The 22,372-nt window shown below is 42.7% G+C and overlaps 1 protein-coding gene across 1 annotated transcript in view; it reads left to right on the forward strand.

Annotated features, from left to right (window-relative positions):
- SORCS3 (sortilin related VPS10 domain containing receptor 3) overlaps nucleotides 1-22,372 on the forward strand; it is a 321,068-nt gene that overhangs the window by 96,793 nt on the left and 201,903 nt on the right. The window contains exon 2 of the mRNA XM_026117524.2: nucleotides 10,626-10,693. Coding sequence (XP_025973309.2) covers nucleotides 10,626-10,693 — 68 coding nt within the window. The remainder of the gene's footprint in view (nucleotides 1-10,625; nucleotides 10,694-22,372) is intronic.

Raw genomic sequence — 22,372 nt, forward strand, 5'->3', positions numbered from 1 at the left:
GGTGAGCTGGTGGGAAACACTGAGTTTAGGGATTGTATTTTCTAGAGGGACGTAATCTTTGGGTTTTGTATGCTCACTAAAGCAGTAATTTGTTTAGAAACTCTGGGATGTCTGTTTCTGGATCTGCCTGCAATTTGCTTCACGAGGCACTTGGATGTAAAGTGCTATAGGTCTGGGAAAAATATTGGATTGGACAACTGAGAGTTGGATACTGGCTTTCAGCCTGCAGAATGGATGCTCTGCGGTGAGCTTCTCCCTGGGACCACATGCGGAGGGCCAAGGCCGAAACGTGGTGCCTGGCCATGGACAGACCGCACAGGGCCAGCAGCTCCAGCAGGGAGGTTCCCCGAGAACAGCCTGGAGTCTGACATGGCAGAGCAAAAAGTGGCCTGGATTTTTGGGAAAAATCAGCTTTATAGGAGCTAAATTTCTTTGTTCCTTTTAGAATGGCTTAGATGCAAAATTCCCTACCTAGTTTAGCTTCCTTTATGAAATCAGTCAGCCTTCAGTCCTCAATGAAACCCCTCACCTGGCCTGGCAGTTTATAATATCTCAAAGGGCAGCTCTGTCTTACCTTCCATCAACTTCACCCCCCCCCCCCTTTTTTTTTTAACTGAGAGCTGTCTTCCGAAAGTAGTGTACCCAGACTTTGAGTTCAAGTCATCCCTTCTTTTCAGGTCCCCATGTCAGAAGCTTTAAATTGCCTTTCAGCAGGTATGTGACTCCACAGAGTTAAATTGCTGCACAAAATCTGCAGGCTCACAGATGGTATCAGAAGATAATTGGAATGAGAGTGGAGCTAGCAAAGTAACTGGGGCCTTTTTTCATTTTCTTCTTGAACTTAGGTAGAATTGTGCACACAGCAGCTTTAAAAGGAAGAAGGAGGAGAAGGGGGGGAAAAGATAAATTTAATTTCCCAAGGCTTTGGTGGAGGTTTCTTAGCAAAGGGGAAGAACTGGGAGATATGATCCAGTATGGGTTGCTGAATCAATAAAAATAAATTATGAGTTCTTTGCTATCACCTCCTATAATGTATGATAGGAGACCCTTAAATCATATCACCACCTGCCAGGAGAGATTGTATTTATGTTTAACTAAGTTACACAGATAAAGCTTGGGCTTCTGTTATTTTAAGCAATCTAGATGTCTTTTCTAGTGGGAATGTGTGTTTATGTGGAGCAGGGCCATCCAGAGAGCTGGGGAGTGTTCTTTGGAGCACAGCTGTGCCTTGCCAGAGGTGTGGGTCAGATAACCTGGGGGGAGGGGGGGTCTTCTCCAGCTCTGGTTTCCATGGTTAGTGCCACTTGCAAACTCTGAATGTTGTTGGCACCTTCCCCCCAGCCCCCTTCCCAGTCTGTTTATTCATAATAGTGTAGAATTCTACTTAAATGTATCCTGTGTTTTATCGCTCGCCTTAAAATGGTGATGAATTCACTATGCCTTTCCAAGAGACTGTCTCCTGATGCTGCATTACTAATAATTTTAATAATATTTAGCTTTTATGGAGTGTTTTTTCCCTACAAAGAGGATAAGGGCTTTACAAACTGACCTGGTAGCTATGTTTAGGGCTCTGCTGCAGACTTTGGGACAGAACCCAGCTGCTCTCTAAGAACTGGAAAACATGCTGGAGGCCCTTCTTTTATTTCTTTAGGAAGAAGATGTTAAGAAAGTGATTGTGTGTGTGTGTTTGTGTGTGCGTGCTAAAGGTAAGTATGTAGGTAGGCAGGAGGTATTTGCTGAAACTTAAGCAGGATTTACCAATGTTGGTTTTTTTTTTTTTTTTGCTTTTTCTTTTCTTAGGAGAATTGGGATGTTTCTTTCTTCTTTCATAAGTCTTGCTCATACTGTGTTTTTACTTCATGCTTGTGCAAATGTCTGCTTGCAGGCCTGAGCAAGGAAAGATCCTACAGATCTTTTCTGCTGGTTCTTCCATGTTCCTGGGAGGTTCCCAGATTGCAGTAAACAACTCACCAGTGGTAGGTGAGCTTCTTCGGAGCAGGAGGACATCTGCTGTTGCCAGCTCTGCTGCTCCTGGTGATGGTTTTGACTTTCATGATTTGACTCTCGATCCATTTGCCCAGCAGGCCTGGCCTTGCCCAGCCCTGTACAATTGTAGCTGTGTACCGAGATGGGGTCCTGAGTGTGAAGGACTTGCCTGGCAAAGCATCTCTGTGCAGGGATTTGCTAGGAGGGCTGGAGGTTGGTTAGACAGTCTTCATGGAAACTTCTGGAGTCAAGGAGTTGACATCTGTGAAGACTGGGGGTGAGGGAGCTTTCCAGAGTGAGTTGGGAACAGGCATGCATATGGGGCTGTGTGAGCTGTTGGGTGATGCAGATATGAGATGAAAGACGGTGGTCTTGCTGTGGAGCTGTACTGGAGTCTCAGAGCTTTAAAAAGGCATGTGCTCCAGCTGATGCGCTTCCTAGAATCGGGGTGTTGAGAGCACTTCTTGCTTCTCCTCCTGGGAATCCAGTCCTCTAGGAGGGGTTGAGCCAGTGCTGGAGAGTTAGGTGTTTTTGTTTTTTCTGTGGGCACATTAATAACATATTTTTCTTCTTATGACATATGAAAGTTGTGGAAAGTGAATATCCAGAGACTGCTATTAGTCTGTTAGGATTGCTAAAAATTGGTAAGCTGGTTCAAAAATTATTGGTGGTGGGAGGAGCAGATGGGGAAATGAACAAGCAGATGAAACATGAAGTGTGGCTGTATAAGCCTTCTTTCCTTAGGAAATGAGACTAAAAATATAATCAGAAGTGCTCTCAGCACTGGTTTCTTTAACTCTTGGCTGAGCATAGGAAGCAGGAGGTAGGTGGGGCTGGGGCTGGGAGGTGGTTCAGCTTTCTGGCTTAAAGATATTTGCAGCAGGAACTGACCCTAAATGATTTGGTAGCTTCTATGCAGGCCTGCCTTGTAATGGCAGATGGAAATTGAGCCTGATTAGAGTAGAATAGATGCAAAAGCCAGCATGATCCAGCTGGTGACATGCGAGATCCAAAATGCCCTGCCCTGCCAAGTGAGCTGCGTAATGTGCAGGGAGATGGAAGGGCAGCTTGGCTCAGTTGCAGAACCTGTACTGCTTACTGCTAGAGGCTCTGAAAATTGCTCTCATCTTGAGTGATAACTGGAACCTGTGCTTTGGGAGCAGGAGAATCTGACTTCTTTTTTCCATGTTGCAGAATTTTGCAGTCAGATTCACCTCTCGAGTCCTGGAGACATTAGTAATTGCTTTGGTAGTGATGGTATTTGCCTGCAGGCCAAACCACGTCATGGGTTCCTGTGCACAAGGCACCTATGAATGTATCTGAACTGTGACACTCCCTGCACCAAAAAGCTTAAAACCAAAAGTGCAAGAGAGCCTGCTAGGTTCAAGTCAAAATCCTTTCTTGATCTCAAAATTCTTTCTGTGTGATCACAGAAGGGTAAACCCGTGACACTGGGACAAATGTCCCTCCCTCCCAGTGCTGGTACCATCAGGTGCCTTTTCTCTGGGCTGGGCTTGTGCTAGAATTGGTGAGGCAGGGGATCAGCCTGCAGGAGTCCTGCTCTGCTCCTGCCAGTAACCACTGTGAGGAGGGATTTGTGCTTTGCAGAGCTGACTCCTCCTGCAAAACACCAGAACATTTTTCTTAAACAGATTCTGTTCATTCAGTCCCAGCCCTGTAAACGGCATTTTCAAACTACTGCTTCTATCTAGAGTGGTCCTCTGTGAAGATAATGCGATCTGTCTGCAGCTTCCCAGGGGAATCCATGGGAAGACTCCCCTGGCCCTGGCTCCAGTGCTGAATGCTTATTCTGCTTCTTGATTTACATTAAAAGGGAGGCGGATAGAGGGAGGAAAGATCATACTACGGCAGCTTTCTTACTGGCAAGTGAAAAACAACACAGGCAAGGGAGGATTAAAGGAGAACATCTTTCTTTTAGTTATTAGTTTTTGTTTTGAGGACAAATTTGACAGCCTCAGCAGTCTGGAGATCACAAGTTCACTTGAATGTATTTTACTTTTGTGTGTGATCTCAGGACTTGTCTCTTCCAATTTCAGAGGGTTCTTTTGCCAGCACTGCCTGAAGCCACCCGCAGATTGTTTTTATCTCTCCAGAGTCAGGTCCTTTGCGACTGCTGAAGTTGTCATCACTTTGCTCTTGCGAAAGTGTCACCCTGATTTCCAGCGGGCAGATATTGGCCTGTATTTGTTGTTAGTACATCTATTGCTTCCTTCACATGTCTTAGGATGTGCAGTTCCTCAACTCTTAGTGTCTGGAGATAAAAGTTTCTTCAGCTAGGTTGGCCAAGACCTGGTATTTAAGGCATGTGTGTTCCTTTGGTAGTCACTCTGTTACTGTGGGTGAATTGAGATTGTGGATTTGTCTTCCAGGAGACGCTTGTTAGCTTAAATTAACTAAATGTGTTGAAGTGGCTTATTTCAGCCATGTTAAACTCCTGGATGGAGACTCTTTTTCAGAATTAAAGTGATCGTTAAGATGATTTCCCTGTTTTACTTGCAAAGTGAATTGAACCAAACTCTACAAGTTGACGCTGATTCCTCTGCCCAGGTGTCCCCATGTGGAGAAACACATAATCGCCCTCTTGTTCCTCATCAGTAAAACAAAGGTGACGTTACTTGCCTTTCTTCATAGTGGTGATGCTCGCTGAATCTGTTAGCGTCTGTGGAATTTGAGTCCCTCACATGGGAGCCTTGTGATAAGGCTATACGCGTCTCTCACCTGGAGACAGCACTGCTAGATATTGGCAACTGCACCTAGACCTCCAGGGCAAATGGGGATGGTGATGTTGTATAGCATGTGCATACGTCTGTGAACATATATGCCTGTGTGTGGGTAGACACACATGTACATATGCAGAGACAGATATTGGCGGGGAATATTTTTTCTGTGGGGCCAAGGTTATATAGTAATTTTTTTTAAGAACAGCTGGACCTTGGTCTAGGAAAACACATAAACACAAATATATGTTGAGCATGTAAATGATCCTCTTCCCACCCTGTGAGCATTTATGTAGTGAAAACTAAGCTGATGTCAGTGGCTTTTTCTCGAGTTAGTTTTGGGTGCAGAGACTACATGAAAGACCGCCCTACTTGGCAAATTTGTCACTCTGCATAACTCTGTTAGTTTGTCAATCAGTTTACCTTTGATTGTTAATTTTGTGTCTTTAAAAGATGAGAGAAAGAAACAGCTAGGGACCTTGCCAGAGCAGTGCTGCTGGCGTTCAGGCCCCAGAGCATTTTAAGCCAATTTGCCTTCACCTGTGAGCAGTTCAGTGAAATTGGTTCCCAGTAAGCCTGTGTGTGTTTGCATTTTTAATTTACTTGCTGGGTGCTGTTGCTCTCACATGAATTGGGGAAAGGCAGATGAAAATTGCAGACAAGCTTCCTTTGGCAGTGTAGGGGGAGGAAGGGTTGCAGGCACCATGGAAATGGGTCTGTAGGCTGGAAATGGAGTCCCTGACCCCAGTGTGCCAGAGCAAGCAAGCAGAGTGCTCTCATTTTTCACATGTAAATCTGTCTGCAGCCTCCTTGTTGTGCCATGCACAGCATAGTGCTCAACCCTCTGCTCATTATTAATTACACTCTGTAAATACGTGGACAAGGCTGCTGATGAGTGTTGTTAATCTCTGTGCTGATAGAGCAGGATAACTTAGAAGGGACAGGAATCTCTCCAAGTGGACCACTGATGGCCTTTCAGATGTCTACCTGAATTGATCACCTGTCCTCTCCATCTGCTGCTCCTCTTCTCTCTCCCTTCTCTGATAAGCATGTCTCCTGATGCAGGAGCGCAGCTGCTGTTGACTTGGCCCTTTTTGGTTGTGCTGAGTTCACTATCAGCCTGCTGAAGGAACTGCATACCTTTGTACTCTACTTTGTGAGAAACAAAGAGCTATATATCTACTGTGGAGTGTATGCAAAACATTTCACCGGTTTGGAATTGACAAGATCTGGGGGAGGATTTAATGAACTAAAATAATTTTCCTTCATAGTAAAATTTTATGGCCATAAAAGATCCTTATGCCACAAAATACTCTCAAGGGCTTCTGAGCCCTTTTGTGATTTATAGGCTCAGAGATTCCTAATAGTTCTCCGAACAATAGGAATTCCTTTAGGGATGTGTTTTCCATGTGGAGCAAAATTGAGGTGCCTGTTTCCATTCATATTTTCTCTGCTTTCACATCAGCTAAGTTGTGTCAAGAGTTGAGGCTGCTGGATTGGAAACCTGTTGGCCTTTGTCCAGAGAAAAGCTGCATCATGCTAGACCTGGATCTAGTGGTTCAGTATACTATACAGCAGGATGGGGAGATTTGTCAGTGCCAGAGATTCTTAAACTGTATTATTGTATAAACCATTGAGGATAAATAATTGACAGGGGGTGGCATTTTTGTCACGTAGACCTTATAGCAGGTTGTTCAGCAGATAGTGTAATTTCTGCGAAACAAAAACATATAGACTCTGGGGAGGCATATGTGTAAAATAAAGTGTACAAGGAAATTCTTGCAGAACTGGAATGTCACTTGTTTCCAAAGAAAAAATAATTTTTCTGACTATTCTTCCCCTGTCCTCATGTCTGCCTTGAAAACCAAAACAGTTTATTGAATTTTCAGGTCATTTAGTTTTGTGTAAGCTCAGCTTTAAATTGCATTTTCCAGAGGGTTTGTATTGCCTTAAGGGAGTTGTAATTCAGCCTGACCTATTTCCCTGCTCTTTCCTTTGGGCTGGTCCTCCCTTTTTCAATTCTCGACCAGCTGAGCTGTGTGGCACCCTGGGGGATACCTGACTCTGGGCTGTCCTGGGAAATGCAATGTGACTGTGCAGAGCCTGGCCTGTAGAGAAATGGGGAAATTTTGCATCTGAGCTGCGTTCCCTGGAGTGAGCAGTATGATCCTGGAGAAAAATGTAGTTCTGCATTGAGTTGACTTGAAATTAATTTTGGGGGCTGGTTTGATGAACAAGGCAGTTTCATTTGGGACTGATTTAAAAATGCCTAGGTGAAATTTTCTGCTGTTTCTGAATCAATATCACTTGGAATTCTTTCCCCCCCCGAAAATCTTTTCATCTTGATTTAGGCTGAAGAGCGGGCATTTCCTATGGTGTGGCAATTCTAGAGTTTTCTCAGTTCAGGGAAGAAAATGTTTATTTTTGTTTTGAAATAGTGTAACAAATGTGAATTCTCCAATTTTCAATTGAATGCACTCTTTAGTGTGGAAAAACTTCAGGATTTTCTTGCAAAATGACTTTGATACAGAAAAGCTATGGTTATTTGTTAGTATTGACAGAGACAAGCTAAGTTTCTTCAGCTACAAAGTAGAAAACAGATCAAATGGCTCAGCTTGAATCAATGAGGGTTTTCTTTCCTTTCCTTTTTTTCCTGACTGAATTCAGTTTTGCAAAAGTTGGCTAATTTTCTTTACAATTTTTTTCCATTCTGTTTCAACTAAAACATTAAATAACAGAATGTCTCTTAAAATCTGGTACTTGCCCAGGTCTGCCCCGATATCCCTGCTTCTAGTGTTGTCTTAGTACAGTTGTGGCAATATGATGTGGAGCCCTCAGAACAGCCTCTTGAAACTTTTTGAAGCTTCCTCTGCAACTTAGTGTCCAGAGAAGCATCTGAAAACAACCCAGGAACTGGCTTTGTCTTTTGGGCTTTGAGTTGTGGCATTTCTGTAGCAGTTAAATTTGCTCTCGTAGTCTCATGAGGCAGTGTTAGGAGGGAACATGCTTTCGTAGCTCTTCTTGGGAAAGTTGAGTGTTAAGCCACTCCAGTCCTTTCTGGTTTTCAAGCTCCCAGACCGTGGCAAATGTTACCTTTATTGAATCTGAAGTGTCTTGTCTCAAAAGCAATCTGGGGCAGGGTGGAAGCCATCTGGGGTTGTAGTGCAAGAGTGTCGCTTAGCCTGGGTGTACACGGTGAGTGATTTTATGGACAGCTTGTTGTGATTGTACTGTGCAGTACCGCTGCCTCAGGCAACTCATGCTATTTCCTGGAACCCTTTGAGAGATTTAACTGCAAAAGGATTCTTATGCTTTTGCTTTCCATGCATTAACAGCAAGCCAGGCTGGATTTTTCTTAGTCATCCTGGGTGAAAATCCAGAAGAGCCCTACTAACAATATGCTTTTACTTTGGATTTATACTCGGAACTTGACTAGGATTCAACCCACTCTTGCAAAGCTGGTGTTATCCTGTAGTTTGCAAGGTTTACAAGAGATAAATGACTCTTTCGTAAATACAGGGCCTAGGAGACCTGTGGAGAGGCACGCAAAGAGTTGGGAGAATATGGATGCTGCCTCCAATTGCAATGGCACCTTAGGGTAGAATTTTTCTGTTGGAATTTGACCAGGACCCAGAGACTTGATTTAATGTTGAGGGTTGGGTCCAGGATCCGCAGAACTCAGCTGAAGTCTTCCCTTTGGCTTCTATGGGATTAGGTTCCAAAACGGGAAAACTAACCTTGTGAAGCCTCCTGAGAGCTATGAGCCATAGGGGAAGGGTGTCGTTTCTAGCTGGGCAGAACTTATGCTGGGCTGTACGGCTCGTGAGAGACTGGTATGGGGCCATTGCACCCTCTCTAGAGGGTCCTATCTGAGTCTCTGTAGGAATATAGGGAGCATCCTAAAAATACCACTCTCATCAGATTTCAGTTGGGAGCAGGCTGCACTGCTTCCGTCGGTTGGTGTAAGGGGAGGGAGTGTACAAACCTTGGTTGTTGCTATTTGCATCTAGTTCTTCCCCTTGTCTACATAAGGTGTATGCAGAGTTGCAATAAGAATGGTATTGTCCTTAATTCACAGCCGCACAGCATTGGTTTAATCTGACATGGGCTCGCATATGCCAACTCAAATCTGCCTGGCAGGCTCCTTTTCACACCCTGCTGGAAGCTGCTCAGCTTTTATCTTCTACCTAAAGTTCTCTGCATGGGGAAATAAAGGGACAAAATGCCATCAAGGGAGGGGGAAAGAGAGTCCAGTAGAGAGAGGATGCTCAGAGCATCTATTCTAAAGCCATTAAGTTGGGTATTGGCTGCATAGTCACGTACCAAGGTCCCTTACGATTGGAACAGGTCTCTTCCCGGTATTGTGCTGACAGTAACCGACTCCTGCAGCCTCAGTGTTGTGATATTGATTAATCCTTTGGCATTTTTCCCTTCTGCAAAGCTTTAAACTCCTCACCCAGCAGCCCTTCAGCCCAAATGAAAGGTGTGGCAAGTCCCATTGCTATGGGAGGAGGAGAAGGGAGGGAGAGGTAGCTTTTGAACTAGGAAAGATCTGTCTTGCATAGGAAAACTAAGTGCAACCATGCCATTGGGTGACATCTCTCATTTGCACCCATCTTTTCACCAAAATGTGAAGTACCTGTTGTCAACCTCCTGCCCCCAGTATTTACTACAAGTTACCCAAGATGCTTTTAGCACCCAAGCAGATGCAAGGGAAGCAAGCCTGCTCTTGAACTATGCAAGGAGGAAACAATGCCAAAATGTTAAAACAGTGCAAAACTAAAATGAAGAGATGTGTCAGAGCTCTTCCCAAGGCCAGTCCCATTGAATCCAAGGGGATGAACTGCATGTCATGAGTTATGCTAAAAAGCAAGGACTGCATACTCAAATGCTCTTAACTTCCATTGAGGAATCTCCAATCCTGCTGTGGAAGTTCTCCTCCAGTGTGTCGTTATGCACCTGACCAGACCTGGGAGCTAGCTCAGGGGCTCACGGGTTATCTGAATGCATAGCTGTCGTTTTGGGGGAGAGAAGAATTAGGTAATAGCTGGTAACTAGAAGGATTACATTTACCCACAGCAAAAAGCTCAAGTCAGAACAGCAAGGTTGCTTAGAGGGAAATTACATTTCTCTGTGATCCCCCAGGTAACTTTTACCTCCCCTCTCCTCCCACCTCAGTTTTGCAAGGACCTGATTCAGGAGTTTTCATGGCTTGCCAAAAAGTTAGTGGGTCTTTGAAGGCTCTTGCTGTCCTTGAGTGCTGATGGTAGAGCTGATGTTTTGTCGTGCTCAGAGTCAAAGCTGAATGCCGTACTCCGTGTCCCTCTTTCTTAGCACCATGGAAAGGTGGTAGTATGTGGAAGCCATATTCTCACGCTTCTGGAGATCAGAGACACCAGGCAGAGAACAATAAAACTTGTCACAGGAAAAAGGGACTGTTTTGCTGGGTGGGGATCCTCGTAGATGAACTCTCTGTTTCTTTCCATGGAGGCTCAGAAGTTTCACTATTAGCACCTTGGGAAACAGCGCGGGGGAAAGTCAAGTGCAGTTTCTGGCTGGACAGTTCAGTTAACAAGGGCACATCTAGTTTTATCCCTAACCTTAAATAACCATAGATGGAGAGTAGGCAGCTCACAATGTTCAATTAATTCCTGTTGGCATGTTTTATTTCAAATGCAAAACATCCCAAGGATTAAAATAAATGTTACTAGTTACATGATGCGTTAAGCTAATTTTTTTTGTTGTTTTTACCTACTTGATCCTATAATATCCTAACTTTGATGGATAAATACTAAGCTCTCCTTTGGGTGATTTCAGATGCCTTGTGTATTGTTATACAGTCTAAAGGAAAACTTTTCTCTCTTTCTTTCCTCTTTCTCTTCCTCCCTCCCTTCCCCCCAGGTGATTCTCATTCTGACAAAGCTCTACGACTTCAACTTGGGGAGTGTTACGGAGAGCTCACTGTGGAGGTAAGTGGATTGTAGAAATCACAGCAACTGGCATGGAGGGGTGCACTGTACCTTGCATAAAACTGGAGGGTGAGCAAAGGAATAACTGAGCGAGTTGATTAGAGAGGAGCTGGGAGGGAATCTGAGATAAACCGGGGAGTTGATTTTGGAAGAAGGGCATGTGATTAAGAATACATTCGTTAATGAAGCAGGTCTGCAAAGGAAAGGCTTGCTTGGTGTAAGGTGTCAGCCTGGCATGTAGAGGAACTTGGTTTTTTTCTCTTTCACCTTTGAGTGTCCTCAAATAAGTCCATTCATTCCTCTGAGCCTCTGCCATGAGGCTGGCAATGACGACGGTCTCCACAGGTAGTAAATTGAACAGTGTCCAAGTCTGTGTATGTGATACAGTGTGCGGTATGATCTTAGCTGGGGGCTCTACCTGTACAGTCTGTAGTGAAGATGGCTGGAAACATTTGCTGTCTGGTCCCTCAGTAGGCAACAAATGGTACCACAGCTGCAGCATTGGTAAGAAACTGGGCTTTTTAGTGCAGGAATGTCTAGGTGATCTCTTCTGTGGCACTTAAATACTGGCGCGTGCTGATGTCCCCTAGGAATTAGTTAGGAAATGCTGACTCCTCGCTTGATCTTTGCTGCTGCCTAGAGCACAGCCTGTACCAGGCACTGTACTGTGTTTGCTAGTCCATGTCCGTGCAAAGTCAGCTGTGTTATGCAAGCTGCATTCCTCAGCCCTGTGAGCTGAGGTGGCTGTCTTGGCAGTGGATCCACATTGATGGGGGCTGTGAGGTCCTTAGCCACCAAACGATGAGAGGTACCACAGTGAGGTGCTTGGTGTCTTCTCTGATACAAGTAGGCTCCGATGTTGTCATGTCCTTGCCGTGTCCCTAGTCTGGCATGGGAGTGTCTTGGCTCGGGGAAGGACCCAGCTAAAAAATAAAAGGCCGGAGCAGCGCTTTATGTCAGATGTTGTACCTGGTGTACTATGCTTATTGCTCAATCTGCAGCAGGAGTAATTGGTGAAGGTGTCAATGCATTGTAACCATAGCTCTGGATGTGAGCCGCTTCTTGGCAGATGGTTTATGTTCTGAGTTAATTTAAAAGCCCCTGTTTGGAGGAGACTTTGAGAGTGCACTGTGTGGTTATTTCCCAGGCAACAAGAGCCAGTTAATGCATTAAGGGTTAATTGTTGAGAAGAGCTCTTGAAACTTCTCAATTTGCACAGTAACTCCAAAGCCTAATTGCACCGTACCATGGTAATGTGCAAAAGTATAAATAACCATGCAGCTAATAAGAGAGAGCACAGTCATTGCCACTTACCTGGTACTTTTCAAGGTATTTAAGCCTTAAAAACTTTTGCCTCTTTACCTAACAAGTACAAATGGCACTGTGATTGTACTTTAAATATAATTGCCGAGCAACCTGCTCTGCATAAATATCGTAACAAGCAGGCAAATCCTATCCTAATACTGAGATCACAGCAGCACCTGAGCTCTGCTCAAAGGTAGCAGCAGCATCCCTTTTGGAGTCTTCCCAGAGTGACAAAGACGCAGTTCATGGTCAGTACAACTGAATGCATCTCATGTTCATTTCTTGTTCATCTGGGGAAACGTGCCAACTCATGAATGCATTTCAGTCTGTTCCTGGACAGTGCTCTCCTGTAGTGAAACAGGGGCAAACGTGGGGTCCTGAGGATCAGACAGGCTGAGAAGTCAGAACTCCTGGCTTCTCTTCCAAGGTCTTGGAGGAAAGGAGTCAACTACAGATGCTCAAGTAAGAGCCAGCAGGTAGGGCTGCTGGGCTTTAAACCTTAGCGTTTCCTACCTGGAAAATTCAGGCTTAAACAATGATGTGGTTTAGAGGGGAATGTGGAGTATTAAAGAATAATTTTCAGTTCCTTTGGACAGGGTGTTGTAGAAATGCAAATAGATAAAGTGGAAGCAATAAGTCAAGAGGAATTGACTCCTTTTCTCAGGATTTTATGTTTCATTTGCACATCAAGGCATCTGAATCTCTGCATTATTTAAATGAATACTTTTCAATATTTTCTTTTAATTTTTGAGCCCCTGAAATTTTCAAAATGAGGATCTGTCTTTGCAAAGTGAATTTAAGCCTTCTGGCAATAGCCTTGCTTTCCTTAGTTACTTTTTGCAAACTCCTTCAAAGTCATCCTTGAGCCCTAGAAGCTGGCAGGTCACAAATTGAATACAACTATCGAGTAATCATCAAAAGACAGTCCAGATATTTCCAGGCGTTTTTTGTTTTCCTTTGTCTTTTCTGGGACTAACACACATTCCTTCTGCTAACCAAGAGTTCTGCTTATATGAGCAATAGTGCCATCTGTGTGATGTCTTTTCTGAAGCCTTGGCAAACACAGGTGCTTCCACAAGAGAGGAGTGGCTTATGTGGCAGAGAGCAATCACACGCCAGCGCTTCAAAGGATGCTAGGACAGAGCAGGGTGCAGTGCAATCTCCAGTTATCATCTTGTCTCTGCCTACTTCATGCATCAAAAGATTCTGCTTGGTTCCCTTGGGCTATAGCATGAGAGGCTGCTTTTAATGGAAAACTGAGTTGCAATATGAGAAAAATTTCTAATCCCTGCGTCTAAATACAAAGACAAGTAAATCAATAAGAAAACATTCTGAATGTAATTAAAAAAGGGAAGAAGAGCAAAAGAGGGAGAGAGGAGAATTAACAGTTATACTGCAAGCTGCTCCTCTCTCAGGCTGATACAAGTTTAAACAGAGGAAATGCTACTCAGCATTTGAATACAAGAACACAGACATTGCTCTAATAAGTAAATTCAGGTTTCTGAGGTTGAAAAATTCACAGAAAAAGCATCTGTTGTTATTGGTACCAACCAGCTTCAAAAAAAAAAAAAAAAAAAAAAAAAGCAACCAAACAACCCCTGCAACACACCCTTCTGAGTATTGCTTCTCTTTTTGGTCATAAGAGATTTCTGTCAGCTGTGGTTTGTATTTTTGTTTCTCTCACCAGCCGAGCAGAGGAGATTGTTTTTCTCCAGTGAAAGCACGTATCTTATTGTTGTTGTACCTGTCATGGTATAAGACATCAAAATTTTGGGGGAAGAGGTCTTTTCATATATCAGCAAATATATCTAGAAAAATTAGATAAGCTTTTCAGGCATGCAAAACCTTCATCAATTCTCATTGCCTAGTGAAATATCTAATGGGGTAACTGCTGAAAATCCTAGCTGAAATTCTGACTGCTTTTAATTAAAAATTGGATTGAGACTTGGATGTATACTTTCTCCATCAACAAAAGGAAAATACTCCTTCCCCTTATCAGTTAACCTGAATGGTTTTGATTTTAAAGTGCTGTTGGAGAAGCTCAGATTCCCAAACCCTCTTCAAGTCAGGGGTCATCTTGCACGATGAACTGTAATTGCACAACGGTGATGCATCATGAAATTTGAACTCCCTTCATCAAGAGCAGGGACCCTGCCACTTCATGGGAATTGTGGTCCAAATAGGAATCTGTCTGACAGGGGAGAATGGGAGAGTTAGATATGTGAAATACAGTGCCAAAAGGCACCATTCATAACGAAGAGTGAAGCATTTTTTGCCTTTTTCTGTGGAAGAGAGAAGGGGAGATCTGTTCAATGGTTTATTTCTTTAAATGTGCGTGTTCACAGCATTTCCAGGTGTGAACACAGAAATCGTGGTAAGTGAGTTTTGATTTCAGATGTTACATTTGTATATAATGTATGGGGAGTTCTGTAGGTTATATGCTGGGCAGAAAGAAATTCATTTGTTAGTCTTACTGCTATCTGGTTGTTTCCTTGTCGTGTTGTGAGCATAGAAAAACAGGAGGAATCTCCTGAGCTCTGTTTCTTATTCTGTGGCCCTTCTAGACCTCCCAGGGTTTGCAAGCAAAGAGTGATCCATGTACATATTTTCTTGCCTGCTGCTAATCCTATCTCCTATTTAAGGTGTACAGTTTTGAGGCAGGGTTCTGTTAACGTGACATTCTGGGATAAGTATTTGAAGCTGCCATTATAATATTTTAAGTTTTTAAAATGTTTTCAACTGTTTTTAGTCAGTGTGGGCTGAGAAGTTGTTTCTGCTAAGAAAAACGGAATGAAATTTTTCTCAACTGTCACCTTATTTAGTATCCAGCAATGATTATAACTATTTGGATTGTGGTAGATGAAAAGACAACCTCCATCCCGAGGGAGCTTTCAATCTTGAACTAAGACAAAGAGACAACAGGATGATACAACAGACAGGAGAAGCACAAGTTAACAGGAAGGTATTTATGATCAATGTGATAGCCACAACTGCAACACATCAGCTAATTAGGCAGTGGGGAGCACTTCAGATTTTCTTCCAAAGTGCAAGCTCTTGCATGTGTCAGCTCTGAGTCCTTACTGCCATTTTACGCACCTTTGATGGGTCCCCTGGAGTTCCTCTCCTCTGCCTGTGGTCCTGACTAAATTATTTAATGTTACATCATGTCGGCCCATGCGTTAACCCATACTCAAAACCTTGCCTGGCTCTTGCTGCTTAAGAGGCTAAAATGTTACTGGAGGAATTCTTCCATATATTCATTCTTGTTTATTTACCCCCCCCCCCCCCAAAAAAAAAAAAAAAAAAAAATCATGTTTCCATGGCTGTGGTAAAAAGTCCCCAAGCCTTTTTACCCTTGTGACCACTGTGCCTGAAGAGGTCTGTCTGTCTTCTTACCCTCTGGGTTGAGTTACAAAAAGCTTTCAGCTTTTTAACAGAGGCAACTGTAGAACAGGCCAGCTACAACTCATAGCTTGGAAATGAGAGGAGTAAAACCTCTCAGCTTAGTTGTAAACTTCCTTATGGCTTGCACTGTTCTTTCATTTGGTTCTGTTCAAACTACCAGAGGGCTTTATGGTATTTCTTCCCCTATCCTTGTCTCTAAGCCTCCTACATTGCCTCTGGAGACCATCAGCATCTTTCAGTGTACCTCTAGTATTTGATTCTTTTGCAAAGTTTCATTGCTCATGCTGATTTCTGTGCCCTATGTTCATGGGTTACAGAGGGAGGTGACTTCAGGTAGGTCTGCTCTGAATGTGTGAAATGGTGAATGCAGTGTGAAATGCCATGTGAATGGCTCACTTTTGGGAGATGGGGCCTAGTCTCCCTTTTCCAAGTTTATCTGCCTCCAAGATAGGTGAGGCAAGGATCAGGAAACTGCTTGCATGACTCAAACTTCCATATCTTCCTCTGCAACGCAAGCAAACCTGAAAAATGGTCTCAGCAAAGCCATAGCTTCATTAAAAGCCTGGTTCTGCCCTAGTGGCAATGCAGTATTTAGACTGTGGTGTTGAGAATGATGACTCCAAGTCTGAACGCTGCCTCACACTTGGTACCAGTCAGGCTCTGCCCATATTTTGAAATAGAGCATTGTGGTTTCACTAGAACTTGCTGTATTGAAAAGCAGTCTCCAGACAGCCACCATGACCAGATGACACCCCCCTGCAGTACTGTCAAGTTTTCTTATATGTATTGTTTTTCACTATTACGCTGATAAAATGTATTTTGTATATTATTTTCTGAAGGACTATATTCAGGCATAAAATTATTTGAGCTGTTTTTTGAAGTAATGATGCTTCCCATTACTATATTATTTGGCATTTTATAGCAACAGTGCAAAGTGCAGAATTCCTCTACTGATGAAAAGAAGGATTTAATCATACCTGCAGTAAGCCATCCGTGGACAGAGGGAAGGAGCCAGCGGGGTGTGCAGGCATATTCCTGACTTTTCTTGGATTTGAAAACCAGGACGCCCAAAAGTGTGGTTGCTGTTGTTTGTTAGAACCTACAAATAGCCTAGCTCAGCGATGGCTGTTTTTTCTGGCCATAGGAGCCACTAGGTGCAGACTGTGTTTGCTGGGAAATGCAGCAGGCGGCCAAAGAGATGACAGGGCTTCCCCAGGGCTCCCAGCACCCTGAGATGGGCCTGGGGTGGGCATTCAGCAGCATCTTGGAGTAATCCAGATTTTAGCCTGAAGTACTTTTGCTGACTTGCCTCCTTCCCACAGTGGGTGATTCAGGTTACCCCGGCTCAATGCAGCCTGGCTGTCAGTCAGGGGATGTCATCTTGGCATGGGAGCTATGCTTGAACTGTTTGGAAGATGCACAGCAGCTGTACGTTGGCCCATTCCTGAGCTAGCTGCTGCCAGGTGAAGATCGTGGTCATTTAATAAAGAGAAATTCCTTGGCCTGAAGAGCTGTGTAGTCACTACCTGTGGAGAATAGAAAATGGAGCAGTCTTGAGCCAAGTGAAAATTTCTTTTTCGCTCTCATGGCCAAATGCCTGCTTGTTTTGGAGAAACAGGTCTTGTTCTCTTGCTCAAGCTGACATATCAGGTTTGGCAGGGACTCCTGACATCTGTGTTTGTCCACCTGTGCATGTGTTGCAGCAGGCATCAGAAAGCGGGTCCTTGTTAAGAAAGAGGAGCAGGAGAGAAAGCCAGACAGGTGGCAAGAGTATAGCCAGGAGGAGAATTAGTGGATAAAGGGCACTGTGTTAGGGATCCTGTGGGGATGCTAAACTTTCATAAAAGGTTAGACATAAAATAGCTTTTTTGTGTTCTTTTCATAACTATTAAAAGCAATGAAGGAGTGGCTTAGCTTCCTTGTGTCTGCTGGTTTGGGGGGTATCTGTGACAGGAGGGTTACAAGTTGCCAGTTATCAGATGGTGATAACCATTCACCTTCCTATCCCTGTGCACACGTGAAGCGATCTGAAGTAATGTATTCCAAACTGATTCAAAATGCTTTTCTGGTTTGAGATGATTCATTATCCTTTGAGATGTGACTGTCAAGGGAATAAAGACAAATCTTTTATTATGGACTTCAGGAAATGTACATAGGGATTGTTTTGATTTATCTGGGATATGAGGCTGGATGTGAAGTTTCATAGGAATGGGGAAAAAAAAGGGTAGAGGGGAGAAAAGATTTAAAAAGTGGGAACCGTATGTTTAGCCCTCCGAGACTGCCCCAGGTGGTGTCCAGAGTGTACATCCTTTGCAGTTCAGAACTGCAGGAGATGCTGTCATTGCAAAAATGAATAACATGAGTTAAGGCTGATTTAAACATTTATTTTGAGAACCAACCCTGAAAATTGATAGGCTTATCCTAAGTTCAGGGTTATATTTTAGAGTTAGGTAAATACAGCCATGGTAATAAGAGAAGTTCTTTTTTTATTTCATTCTGAAAGTGTTCAATTGACTTCTGGAGAGAATTTTCATCTGTTTCCTTTCTGTTGCTTCCCTATTCCTGTTACATTCTGTAGGATTTTTTCCACAAGGGAATAATCAGGCTCACACCTCTGCTTTCTGGTGGTCCCTTAATTTATCAAGCAAAAAAGTTAATGCTGTCTTGGGGTGGAGGGGCACAAGGGCGCAATGCAGAGTCACACAAACAGAAGTAGTGCAGTGAATGCAAGTTATAAAGCCTTCCTACATGTCTTGGCGTGGTGTGTGGATCTGAATCCTACCTCTGTTTATTAAGATGCCTTAGTCATCTTGTTCCATGGAGCTCATTTGTCTTTCATGAACCAGCCTTCTGGCTGGTCTGTTTGTTGTGTCTCTTAATTGCTCCATCAATGACCTTTCTGTGGGGGCGGGGATTTCATCAAACTTGGGACCTTTTGGATTTATTAATTTTTTGTTTGCCAAGAAAGCTCTGAGACTAATTGCCAAGACTTCCCAGAAGATATTAGTTTACAAATTTTAATGACACTTATGATTTATTAATGTGCTTCCCCCTGCATCTGCTCATCCCTATTCCTTGGTGGAATTCCTGCTGAATCAGAGAGAATTAATAAAAACAAAACTGCAGATCGTAGTGGTGTTTCAGCTAGGCTGTTAATTAAAAACTTTTGCCCATATTCAGCGTGCTTTTTTCATATCTGTGATCCTCTGAAGACATAGCTACGTCTTGGTTTTGGGTATGTTCTGCACCAGAATCTCAATATGGTGAGGGTATAGTGTGTTGCTGCATGGTGGCAGTATAGAGGTTCACATTTACATGTGCGTGTAACTCATTCCTCAGTGTGTGCAACACACTGTGCTTTGTCCACAGATCTTTAACAGCTTGAAAGCATGGCTGTTTTGCTGTAGTTGTCAGCCTCCAGACATGCAGCTGTGGTAGAGCTGGTCTGATGATGGATGTTGCAGATACATTTGTGTAAGGAATGTGTATGCTAAACAGGTCTAGAAAGGTCATTTTGTTGTACAACAGTTTTGACCTCATAGATTACTGGGTTTATTGAGATCTTCCTATTAGTAAATATGTCTGGGAATTTTTCGTTAAAATTCTTTTCTCTAGATGGAATTAGAGGGGGCAAGATGAAAATGCAATCAATCAAATTCCAAACTTTTTGAGGGAATATTCTTAGGGCAAAGGTGAAATTTCAGATAAAATGGAGAGAGGGCAGAAGTGAGCATTGTTTTGCTTCCATTTTCCACATTTCAGGTAGAAGCCCCAACCAGCCACCATCTCTCTTTTCCTCTCTCCTTGATAATTGCTGAATTATATATTCTGAGCAAAAAAGCTGCAACAGGAGAGACCAAGAATCTCCAGGGAGAGACTGATACTAATCATGTGTGGGGAAGATCCAAGTTCAAGCCCTTGCTCTGAATAAGCGTAAAGGGAAGTGCTTTTTTATTCCTCAAGTAATTAAATTGTGTAACTCATTTCTACAGGATGTTGTGAAGCAGAAAAAATAAAGAGTAAATGGATTTCAGAAGGAGATTGAATGAATTAATGGAGGATATTTTTGCTGGTGGCTGTTAAACCTGATAGTGTGACTGTATCCTCTGGCTCACAGTAATTATTTTAAGATGTGGCACTGAAGGAGCAGACCTATCTACAGATTTTGGATCAGTGCTGCAGAAGCATCATACATTCTGCATTATCTGTTCTTCAGCAAAGAGCTATTTGTACTTTAGGTGTTCCTATGGAATAATTGAGTTTACACTGGAGACATGATTGATATGCCACAGTTCTTTTAGGCATTTGGAGTTCTCTAAATCAGGAGAACTGGAGGAGAGGCTGTGGGAAGAATCGTACTATCTCCACTTCCTTCCTTATACTTTACCTGGAATACTCTTTGTTTCTCCTTTTGGAGAAAGGTAAGTGGGCAGTACAGATTTTTCTTCTGACCTACTGTGGCTGTCTTATTCAACCCAGAGATCTGAGTCTTCCACACTGCAGAAATTCTCCATCCATTGCCCAATTGGTGGCTATCTTGGATGCTATTACATTTTTTTTGTAAAGCTATCATTTTATTCTATAGTAAACTAAAAGGAAAACGTGAAACTGTAGTTTAAAAAAACAAAAAACTGTATTTTTGACATGATGTAATTTCCCCAGCCTGTCCTTTGAGGCACACAACCTGCTTTGATCGTCCCTACTGTGGGGACTTAAACCTGTCCAGATCACTAGACTTCCTATTCCAGAAAGCTAGAAGTTGGAATGGGAAATGTAGGGAACTTAATGTCAAAAAGATATTTACTCTGAGGATTTCCAGATGTTGTCTTAAAAAAAATTTTTTTTTGAATCTTCTAAAATTCTTCTGGTATTGATACAGGTCTAAGGATCTCAGTGCTAATTAATGAAATTTGTTGTGGGGAAAAAAAAAACCAACCCCCCCAAACCACGTGTTTCACAGAGCTGGAACAATATAGTTGTCCCTGCTTTTATGGCTAATATATGGTATATTTAATGAAGTGTTTCTGTCCTTGTTAATGGACTTCTTTGATTATAAGCGCCTCAAGAAGACAGACATCCTGTCTCTGTAGAAGAAAATTGTGGACTTGGATCATGTTCCCCAGCATTTAGTCCTGGGGGGTTGGCAGGGATGGCCAGAGGGAGTTTTGCCAAAAGTGAATGTATTTTTGAAGCATCACAACCCATCTGAACCATCTTGTCAGGGATTGCAGTTAAGGTGTGTTTGTAGTACTTTGCCTCCTTGTTTAGAAAAGTAGTGAGGCAGCATTCAGGAGGGAGTTTGTAGCCAAGAACCTGCTGTTGCAGATCCCGAGAGTGTTGTGACTGTTGCTGCATCAGCAGAGCTGCATCTGTTAACAGGAATTGGCTATTCCATCTCTTCTTTATCATTTGGAGCAGTAATTCCATTGCTGTCATTAGAGAGCTGCTTCTTTTGTTGAGTTATCTCATCTTACATTCTAATTAGATTTGGATGCCAACTGCAAAACTTTTTGCAGGAAGCCACACTTAAAGATGAATTTGTTTTGGCCTTACTGATGTCTTTTTCTGATCGCTTCTTACCATGCAGGGGAGTTTTACTGGCACAGGTTAGTAGTGGATGCATTCAACACAGGTATGTGCCAGTATTAATGAAGACCACAAATTAAATTCATTTATAAATATGCAAACAATTAATTGCAAAATCAAACTGTTCCTAATAAATTACATAACTTTCATACTAGATCAGATCTAGTAGGACTTGGAAAGACTGGAAAGAGATGCCCGGGAAAGGATATGATAAAAATTTATAAAATTTCTTGTGATGTGGATAGGGTCTTTACTAATGCAAGAATGAAGGAACATCATACAAATGTTCAGAACAAGTAAAAGAATTTGATTCTTCAGACAACATGTAGTTAATCCGTAGATCTTCTTTCTGGAGGATGTTGTAGTAGGTGAAGTTCACCAGGGTTCAAGTGAAGTCTAGACAAGCTACTAGAAGAAAAAAAAAATTCTATAAAGGATTATTATATGCTAAGACATTACCTGTGGCTCAGGAAGTCCCCTAACCTCTAATGTGTTAGACGTAGACAAGCGCTGCCATTTACTTTCCAGGCAGTCAGGGCTGGCTCAGGAACCAGCAGGTTCTCACACTGACACAGCTGGGCATCTCCCATGTTGGTGCCGCATCATGGCTTGCTGGGGCATACAGTTCCCTTGTCTGCACTATGCCTAGACTAAATCAAGCTATATGATTTATTTCTCTGAGTGACCTGTTCTCTTCTTTTTCCTTCTTCCCATCTCCCTCCTCCTCTCTACTTTTCTTTTCCTTCCAATTAGGCTTGGCACCAAGTCATATAAATCTTTGATGCTTTGTTCTGTGGCAGGTAGAATATAGTACTTTAACATGGGTTGTGTCTGTTTATATTGGTGTTTTATTATGTTGTGTTTTTTTTTTCCTCCCAAGTGCACTGCCATTTTATAATGGCTATAAATAATCTGAAGGATGGAGAAATATTGTTAAGAAACCTGCAAGAAATCCTTCCATCTTTCTTTCAGTTTGGTCTCTCTTTCATTATCTCTGCAGTACATTCATTAGGCTTCCAATGCAGTTAATAAGTGCTCAGTATCAAACGGTCACTTCTCCAAATAATATCTACAAACAGCTACATTCCTCCAGCCTGGAAGGTAGCCTTTGATTTATTTACTTACCACATGTTCTTCATCTGTAAAATCTGGCAGCCATCCTTTTACAGTATGCCTGACCAAGAAGTAAACAAAAGTGCCTATACACTACTAGATAATAGGAACCTAGTGCATTTTTACATATAGAGTTTCTGCCTCTGTATAAAAATTGTAAAAGGTTAGTGTGACCATTCTATAACCAGATTATTAGGGCTTGTTTCTGGGTTTTTGATGGCCAGTTACTTTAGAGAACTGCATCTGTAAATATTAGTAGTTGCACATATC

Source organism: Dromaius novaehollandiae, chromosome 6, assembly GCF_036370855.1.
Source record: "Dromaius novaehollandiae isolate bDroNov1 chromosome 6, bDroNov1.hap1, whole genome shotgun sequence".
Taxonomy (NCBI): domain Eukaryota; kingdom Metazoa; phylum Chordata; class Aves; order Casuariiformes; family Dromaiidae; genus Dromaius; species Dromaius novaehollandiae.